The 9,514-nt window shown below is 32.0% G+C and overlaps 1 protein-coding gene across 2 annotated transcripts; it reads right to left on the bottom strand.

Moving 5' to 3' along the window:
- Window positions 1-1,238: 1,238 nt before the first annotated feature.
- LOC108484503 (auxin response factor 17-like) lies at window positions 1,239-4,979 on the bottom strand. Of its 2 annotated transcripts, none has more exons than XM_017788311.2 (3): window positions 3,816-4,979; window positions 2,180-2,937; window positions 1,239-1,521 (listed from the first exon to the last, which is right to left on the bottom strand). In XM_017788311.2, exons 1-2 carry the CDS (start codon window positions 4,827-4,829, stop codon window positions 2,221-2,223), a joined length of 1,731 nt encoding a protein of 576 aa, XP_017643800.1. In that variant the 5' UTR covers window positions 4,830-4,979; the 3' UTR covers window positions 1,239-1,521; window positions 2,180-2,220. The 2 variants fall into 2 exon arrangements, with proteins under 2 accessions (XP_017643800.1, XP_017643801.1); XM_017788312.2 differs by having other exon boundaries at window positions 2,192-2,937.
- Between the last annotated feature and the right edge of the window lie 4,535 nt (window positions 4,980-9,514).

The raw sequence follows: 9,514 nt of genomic DNA, 5'->3' as shown, positions 1-9,514 counted from the left end.
TTATAATTGTTGAGAGTTTAAGGTGTTTTAGATAGAGTAAATGGGTGAGCTTAAGTTCCGATGGATTTTGAGAGTTTAAGAGTTCTTAAACATGATTTTAAGGTTGGAAATTAGGTTTGAATAGGTAAAGATAGAGTTCTTTTATGTTCATCGTGGGTTGGATTATCCGTTCAAGCTCGAACGCCCACTCAAAATTAGAGATTATTTGGGCAAAACTATTAAATCCGAAAAATAAATTTGGACAAAAAAACTTAAGCCTATTTAAAATGTAAGTCGAGCTTAGAATTGAATATTTAAGGCTCAAGTTTGGCTTATTTTCAATATTTGTAATATATTATATTATACTATTTTGATATATATTATAATTTATAATAATTAAAACTAAATATATAGTATTATATAATATTATAATATAAATATTAAAGTTAAGATGGATATATATAAATTTTAATAAATAAAAATATATAAATTTATTAAATATTAAATTTAAAAATTAAAAAATATATGGGTGGACTTAAATGAGAATAGAAAGCCATTTACAAAAATAGACAGACTTAAAATAATCTTAGACTCATATTTTAAGTCGAATTGAGCTTAGACAAATATAAAGCATGTTAACATAATGATTAAGCTCTATCCATCCTAACCAATAAACACCTCTAAGAACATTGACCGATACTCCCAATTTTAAATATTGATAGCAGTTTGAACCTAGAACAAAATTTTCATTTGGTTTCAAAAATAAATGTCATTTTCGTATTCGTTTTCATGAAAATGAAAATCATTGAAGAAAACATATTTTATTAAAATTTTAAAAATAACATTTTAAAAATGAAAAATGGTAAAACTAAAAAGAATAAAAGATTATTTTCATTATTTTCACTAAAAATATTTCGCAAACTTTAAATGATATTATTCTGGTTTAGGATAACAAGCCATAAACACAAAAAAAAATCTTTTTCAAGAGATTTTAAATATTAAATCTAATACTCCAATTAAAACTCATAAATATGAAAAAATTTATTTTATTTCTCATATTTTCATTATAAAAAATAATTATCAAACATATTTTCACTACTAAAAACAAAATTTTATTTATACTTATGAAACATGTTTTTGAATTTTTTTTAAAACGTAACCTAAAAGTTTGTGCATATATATTTGCAAGATGATGTGATTTGTAGAAGAGGAAAATCAATATTTGATGAAAATGGCCAAAATCACAATTTAAAATATAATTTTCTTTAAAGAAAAAGGAGTTTTGTATCATATCACTGCATAATAAGGGATCAAATAATAAAAAGGCCGAACAAAGCAAAGCCAAGAGCATGTGGAATTTGGATTATTATGAGCTCACTCAATAATCTCTACTCCACAAATCACAATCCAAACTCAAACAAAATGCAAATCTCTACTGTTCTGAAACGCCATATATGTCTACAATTTTCTTATATATCAGTCAAAGTGTCTCCACCCTCAGGACATATCTACTACTGACCATGTACTGCCACGCTAAATTACCTGCAAAATAAATCACTACCAGTAAGGGCAGCAGCGCAACTCAAGCAAGCAAGTTGTAAACATGACAAAAGGGTATAAACCCACGCATCAAAGTATCATGAAACCACTCTCTTATGCCGAACAGACCCCGAGTTAGTTTTTTTAATAGACCCTTACACACAAATCATGCATTTGGGGTGACTTTTGGATTATTTTCAGGACTCCAATCAAAGCCTGGTTTTGATGCTCCACATACTGCTAAACACAATTAATGGCCAACACATCTTTTGGAATATAAGGGAATTATTTGATTTGACACTCGCAGTCAGCAGAGGCCTAAAAAAACTGAGAACTATTATGTATTCCAGTTTTGTGTTAGAGAAGAAGCGGATATGAGCCTTTCAAATGCATGATTTAAAAACATGGCGAAGCATTTAAAATGCATAACCACCTAAGAGCACGATCCACAAACACAATAGCACAAAATAGAGCATTTCCAAAGGAACAGGATGCCCAACAGATAAAGATTTATAACGTCCATGCCACACAAATGGAAAGCATATCATATAAAATCACAAATATTACAAAAAAGGCAAAGCAATTGCTGTAACTTGGACAATAAAAACAACACACTTAAGATAGTTGAATGGTTCGCGAAATTCAATCAGAGAAACCATACCTAAACACTTACTCATCTGCTTGATGTGGACTTGGATTCATTCACAAAGAAAAGCCTTTGAAAGCTGAAGCACTCTCACTTTTGACATCTATCCTGTCATGCAGCTTTGAATAGTTGTTAGTTGATGAAAGATCTAACGAGTTCTTTTCACTCACAGCTTCATCATATCTTTTACCACTATCATCTTCCATGCTACCAACATTACCAAACATGCTTCCACCAGGCTCCTTCATATGAATCGTCTTGCCAAACAATTGAAACGAATTAACACCTACTTTGCTCAAGTTGCAGCCTGCATTTTCAGTAAATTCAGTGCCAAAGGATACCATGCTGCTCTGGCTATCTGGGGACAAGTTGTCAGACTGTGAACTGCCAATGTTAAGCTCAGTGGATATCCTCTTTAACTTGGGCACCCAATAGTTGCTAGAGGAAGCATCAGTGGACATCATTGGGGTATTCTCACTCACATGGTTCGTTAAACCTTGCACGTGAAAATGATTTTGCCTGGCTCCCTGCATGCCAGCAGGAAAAGAATTGTAATTCAACATTGATGGATTCATGTACCTCATTGTTGAATTGGTTAACCCTGTCATAGGGAACATTATTTCTCCTTCTGCATCAGCCAGCCCAGATTCCTGAGAAAACTTGGACTTCTTCGCCAAGGGAAATGAAGACTGAAGCGGTAAGGAAGTAGCAATTTCAACTTGCCATGGGTTCACTCTCCTTACATTCTGGAGATCAGGTTCATCCCATGCAACCTAATGATATAAAGATAAAGAAATCATGATTCAGCAAGGGTAAAGAGGAAGATACTTTATATGTAACAAAATGGATAAACACTTAATACCTCTCAAAAACTTAAATGTGAGATTAAATAATCCACATCCTAGCACAAACCCAACCCCTAAAATGCGACCTCTAAAATGAGAAAACATAAAACATAGAAGAAACTACTCCGCCATTATTACCAGTCACACACACACAGATAAATTGCAGATGAAACAAGACCTCTATAGAAGCACTAAAAGTTCACTTGTTCCCTCCTAAGATGAGAGTATCACAACACAAGATACATTTCAATAAGCATCAAATTTAAAATTTACCCAATTGATGGGAGCTGAAGTTAACATAGCAAGTGGCTCAAAACTGAATACATAAGCACTTTATTCTTTTAACAAATATGTAAGTAACAGAATTTTAGATTCAAGCACAATCAAACATCAACACAAATACATACCATGTTACTCCGGATAAGAAACTACTGCATAACAAGCCATCAAACACAACCCGTAAAGAATGAAAATTATGCAAATCATTCCCAATCTAAATCAATTACTAAAATCTGAATTGCACCACCCCAACCTTGGCAATCTTCCTACGGAGACAAGCTCAAGATTGAGAATCCCCAGTAAGGACACTACTTAAAAGTGAAAATATACAAAAATTTATATAGACTAAGTATAATGCTGCCTGCTGCTAAAAGCCTATAACTGTGTAATCTTATTCCAACCTTAGTTCCTCCACCCCATCAAATCTACCATCAGAGCTTGTTCTAAATAAGCATATCGAAGTTATCAGCAAAATGCAATCAATCTAACTACCACATTTAAAACAACTGAGTCCAAGGCAATTTTACCAGAAGCATTCGCCAAGGAGAGCCAATCCAGGGGCCGGAATCCGACAAAGCACCAGAAATAACCGTCCCTTGAAAGCACGTCATTCTCGAGGAATCCTCTGTTTCAACTACCATCTTCACTCTGGTCCCACCAGCCCAGTATATATTGAGTCCAGCCTCCACCAACTCCGCTCTCACCACGAAATCTGTCCAACCGGGCCGAGGATAGTACACAACCTCGAATGGCAACCGCTTCGCGGCCCTCTCCGCCACTTCCACAACCACCTCCGCCGTCATCCTCCCCCTTCCGTCCCCTTTCGTTTCTCCTCCACCAGTTGGCTCTCTCCACCTCCCGGAATCCCCACCGCCTTCTCCTCTCTTCAAAGCCCGACGGACTCCAATAAACATTTTACCATTACAGTCCCTCATGAAGACAACAGAATCGCCGGCGATGAGCTTCTTTTGATTAACAAATTTGTTCCATCCCGTAGTGAGCAGATGCCGACGCGGCGTTCCTCTGTAAATGTGGCGGAACTCCCAAACCCCGCCGCGAACGTCGGTGACGGTGAGAGTCTGAACAGGCGGGTCAGCATTGTAGTCAAGAGGCGGGAAAATAGAGTCAGCACAAAACCGGGGGACGGAGAATCCGCCGCCATTGTTGGCATCGGACGGCGTTAAAATCTTGGCGAAGGACACGACCTTATCAGGATATTCAACTTCACCATTAACGTCTAGAAATTGATTGGGTAGTCTAGGAGGCTCGACAGGGACGAGGAAGAGTTTGATGAAGACTTCATCAGTTCTGGGATCGGCGAGGCAATGAACGTCGGAGACAACGCAAGGGATGAGAGGCCTAGAGAGCACGAGAGAAGAGAGTAACGGAGTCGAACCGCAAGATTGTTCCACGTGTCCTTGAGGGAAGTAGTAAACAACAGAGTTAACAGTGGGGATTTGAACGGAAGAGCCAGCGCAAGCTCGCCAGATCCTTAAATTGACGTGGCGAACCTCCGCAGCCGGCGGCCGTGGAGGCGGCATCGGTCAGCTTAGGGTTTACAGGAAGAAAAAGAAACAAGAAAGCAGGATATGTTGAAAAAGGGCAGAATCGGGGAACGAGAGAAAAGGGGTCGGAGAAACAGGCAGAAGGCAAAATTCTGTTAGCGTCAGGAGAAAAAGGCCTTTGTTTGATTGGTTAGAAATTTACAGTTTTAGCCCACGACCAACTTAACAGCCTCGCCTCTACCTCACTCGTATAATCTTGTGCGTGTTCTTCACTCGCTTTCTTTTTATTTTCAAATTATAAAGTAAATTAATTTATAAAGAAAAATTAAGAGCGAAAACTGATTTAGATTACAGAGTTTGGTTCATTTTCTTATTAAATTTTGATTGGTTGGGCTAATGGAAAAAATTTTGTTTGGTCTTCTTTTTTATAATTTATAAAATTTTAAAGTAATAATAGTAAAATTATAATTTATCTTCTTAAAATGATAAAATTTGATTTAATTTTTTAAAATTATAAAAATATAGACTATTAAAATCATGAAATTACTTTTTAACCATCATAAAAATATACAATTTCGCCCGTAAAAATACATCAAAACCATTACCAATAAATCATACAAAAATAATTACCAATAAATAAAATTTGTATTACAAAGCACAAATCAAATATAACTTACCTAAACTAAAATAATTTTAGATAGGACTTATAGGATTTAAACTGAAGTAAATCTAGGCAGCCCACATATGATTTACCTAAGGTATAACTCAAGCTCGAGCACTTAAGGTTTGAGGTTTTCGCTTTTGTCAATTGTGTTAAGAATTCATTGAAATCATAATTGTTAGAATCAAATTAGATTAGACAGTTGAACTGAAAATAATGATCCGACTAATTTAATTAACAGCTAATTTAAATATTTAATTTTATTTTTACAATTTATAAAATAAATGTTTATGTTTCTATTATTATTTATTTGTATTTATTTTTATTTTTATGAATTTTATTCTAAAGTAGGTTATGAGAACTTAAATTTCAAAATTTAAATTTCATAAATAGTGTAAATTAAGTTATATACACATAAATATAAAATTTTAATTTCAAAATAATATTAATTTGAATTAGAAATTCATTGTTTTTTATTTTTATTTTTATTTTTCATGGTTGAACTCAATTAGATGAAATCAATCACTTATATAACTCTTACATAAGTTTTGATTAACAAACATAATGCACATTAATCACAATTTTCATAGACATAGATACATCCAAATCCTAATTTGAGATACTAGTAATAATAGTAATGTAGATAAAGTTAGTAGGATTTGATTCATGATAATAGAGCATATATTATGATCAGTCATTTATTTCTTTAAAAAATACTCGTGATAAAAGATTAATCATTATTATCGATAAGAGTTACTTTAATTTTGAAAAAAATTGAAAATAAACGTAATTTAAATATATTTTTAATCCTTTATTATTTGTTACTTTATTTCTTTTTCTTTTTTTATTCTTTTCCTTTCTTCATTTCATTTTCATTTTCTAAAAAAATTATCATTTTCACTTTCTACAACATCCTCCATCCTTTACTTAATTTTGAATGGCTAAGGCTTATATAGTTTGAAATGTGGAATTGAACATATGTATATGATATTATTTTAAGTCTTAAGATGATGTATATTTGATTAAATGGCAGGTTGAAATAAAACGGAATTAGAGTTGTTGTGTACTGACTATGGAGTCACGACACTACCCTATGAATGTGGCGACATCAGCTATTATCATCACGATGTCCCCTATATGATGTCGCGATGTCAACTCAATGAAGTTTTAAAAACTTTACATTTTAGTCTTCAAGTTGGGAAACTAACTTACTGTTTTGGAGTCCGCAATATCAGCCTATAATGTTTTAATTTTTTTGTAATTTGATTCTAATTCGGTATCGGGTTAGCAAAAAAAACTTTCGTAAATTAGTATAAGACCCAAAAATAATTATGTATCATAACTTGAACGTGTAATATGCCTATTTGTATGTATAAATGGTTGTATTGTATGTAACTGACCGTAGTTGCTCCAGCAACGGATGTAGCATATCATAGCTCGAACCAGGTGACCGGGTAGAGTATGGGGTGTTACAGCACACGTATGTGATAAAAATTCTAATATAATTTTAATTAAATTAAATAATATTTATCTTATTTAGATATCTTTAAATATTTCGCTAAGTAAATTTAATAAAGTAATTATCTATAGAATTTTAAACATTTGATTGAATTGATGTCACCCTCAACCAAGTATCAATTCGGTTAAACGAATTACAAAAATACCTTTCTGTATATTAATAATTATATTATTACAATGGTAAATTTGTCTTTTTATTTTTTTTTTATAGAACTTACTAAAATTTTACATGTTGTGAAATTTGAACGTATGCCTCCAACATCTATAAAAGAAATTTCCCTTCAACCAAAGATTTTTTTTTAAAGTAAAATGCACTTTATGAAATAGAGAACGAAGAGTAAAACAAAAAAGGAAGACAAACTAAACTCAAACCAACAAGCTTACCTCGTACACCAAATGTTGTGTGTCCCCTTCTTATAAACAAGATTAAGAACAAATGAAAGATGTTTGTCTCAAAATCATGAAAAAAAGCGTAAGATAAAGCCATCCTAGCCAATTTATGAGCCACCTTATGAACTTCTTTTCTTGTCCATTGAAAGGACAAATCAGATAATAAAGAACGAAAATGAGCAAATTCTTTAATATGTGTATCGAATTTAGACACATCAAACACTTGAAAACTTCAAAGCATTTATACTTTAGCAATTAAATTCAATCACAATATTATCTGACCTCTAAGCACAAAGCCACAAATACATTTCATGAATAGCAAATATCTCAGTAAAACAAAGATCTCAAGAAATATTAATATGGCCGACCAACCCTTTCACAAAAACATCATTATGGTCTCAAAAGATTGTTGCAAAACTTGAACATTACTTGTCACGAAATACGCATTCCAACGTTGTTATACATTGTTTCACCCATTGTTTCATACTATTATTTAAACCATTGATTTAGTTGGTGGACAAGTTAACCAGACATTAACTCGGTTAAAAATTACATTTTTTGTAGTTTATATTTTTAAACAATATTATTATAAAATTTGTTTATAGAGTTTACACCCACGCCACCATCTATATACATATATACACACGTTTTAATAAAGTACGTGACCGAGTCGATATCACGAGTTAAGTCAACACTAACTCAATTGTGAAGTTACTAAGACACTATTACTTTAGAGAATTATTAACATTATTATAAAAAATTTCATCTTTTCTTACTTTTATATAATCTTTAAATAAAAGAACCTAAAAACATTAAACATATGATCAACAATTTCATATAGAAAACCCTTACTACTCAACTAATAATCATTTATTGATTTATTTTTATAAATATAATTATTTTATATTTTTGTTCACCCATATTGCAAATAATAAAATTTAAGATTGAATGGATATTAAATTTAATATTCTTAATATGAGTATTTAAGTATTTAAATATCCTTTTAAACTTTTTTTAATTTAATAAATAAGCACGCATATGTTTTCTAATTATATTATTTAGACATATAAAAAGTTCAATACTTTTAATATAAAACCTCGATAATTAAAATCATATTTGTAGAGCCAATTTGTGGTTCAAAATTTTAATGCTCACTATTGCTATAAAATTTAAGAAATAAAATGCTAAATTTAAATATGAAATTGTGAAGAAAATATACATATCCAAATAATGTTCAAATTTATTAAAATCACGATTGTCGAAACCATTTTTATTCTGAAAAAACGGGGATCGACTTTAAAATATAGTATGAAGTCGCCACCAATCCTTTTTATTTAGGTGTGATCAGGTCACCTTGTGATCAATCATTCTAATAAAACATTCTGGTTTATTAACACAATATTTTTGGTCTATGAAAGATTAGAAAACGAGTTCGGGAGTCGGTTACGCGCGAGGAAGGATTAACACCCTCGCAATGCCCAAAATCAGTACCGTATTGATCAATTAACGTCCTAATGTTGAAAATTTAGAAAAGATTTTAAAATACAATTCCTTTAAAAGCATTTAGATAGCTTGAATTGGATGTCGAGATTCTCTCGTTTAGAAGGAATAAAACATCTCATCCAGCAAGATTGGATACAATATTTCGAGCCCTCGACACAAGATTATCTCAGGATTTCCAAAACATATGCACTCGAAATTAAAAAAAAAAAGGGATATTTGGCTATTCGGCCAAACGGTAAATCGAAACCCAGCACGATTTGGCACGATTTATCAAAATTCCAAATACGAAACATTGCCTCATTTTAATTTAAGAAAACATGGATGAAATCTCACAAGGATATTCCATAGTTCAGTTGAATGAAAAAGTCGTAACCCAGCACGATTGGGCACGATTTCTCAAACTTCCAAACACGAAATGTTTCCTTATGCTAAGGATTTTCTTTTTCTTTTTTAAAAAACGCAAGCGGTTGTAAAATGAATGAAGATAAAAATAAAATGTAGAAAATAATGATTGATGAGAGTGTTTTAAAAATATGCTAAAATAGGATATTTTTAAAGCAATAGATAGTACATAAGTAAATCCTCAAAAAATCCAAATATGCTACAGCATGAGGTTTATAATATACATAAATAAAGCTAATGTCAATTT

The sequence above is a fragment of the Gossypium arboreum genome, chromosome 6, assembly GCF_025698485.1.
Source record: "Gossypium arboreum isolate Shixiya-1 chromosome 6, ASM2569848v2, whole genome shotgun sequence".
Taxonomy (NCBI): Eukaryota; Viridiplantae; Streptophyta; class Magnoliopsida; order Malvales; family Malvaceae; genus Gossypium; species Gossypium arboreum.
Note: the sequence above shows the minus strand (reverse complement) of the source record. Positions and strands in the feature narration are given on the sequence as shown.

What these genes read in the sequence shown, in the direction of transcription:
- LOC108484503 (XM_017788311.2), bottom strand. Translation starts at nt 4,829, where the DNA reads ATGCCGCCTCCACGGCCGCCGGCTGCGGAGGTTCGCCACGTCAATTTA. An exon ending in CTCCTTGGCGAATGCTTCTG is followed by an intron (nt 2,938 to 3,815) that starts GTAAAATTGCCT and finishes TTATATCATTAG; the next exon opens with GTTGCATGGGATGAACCTGA.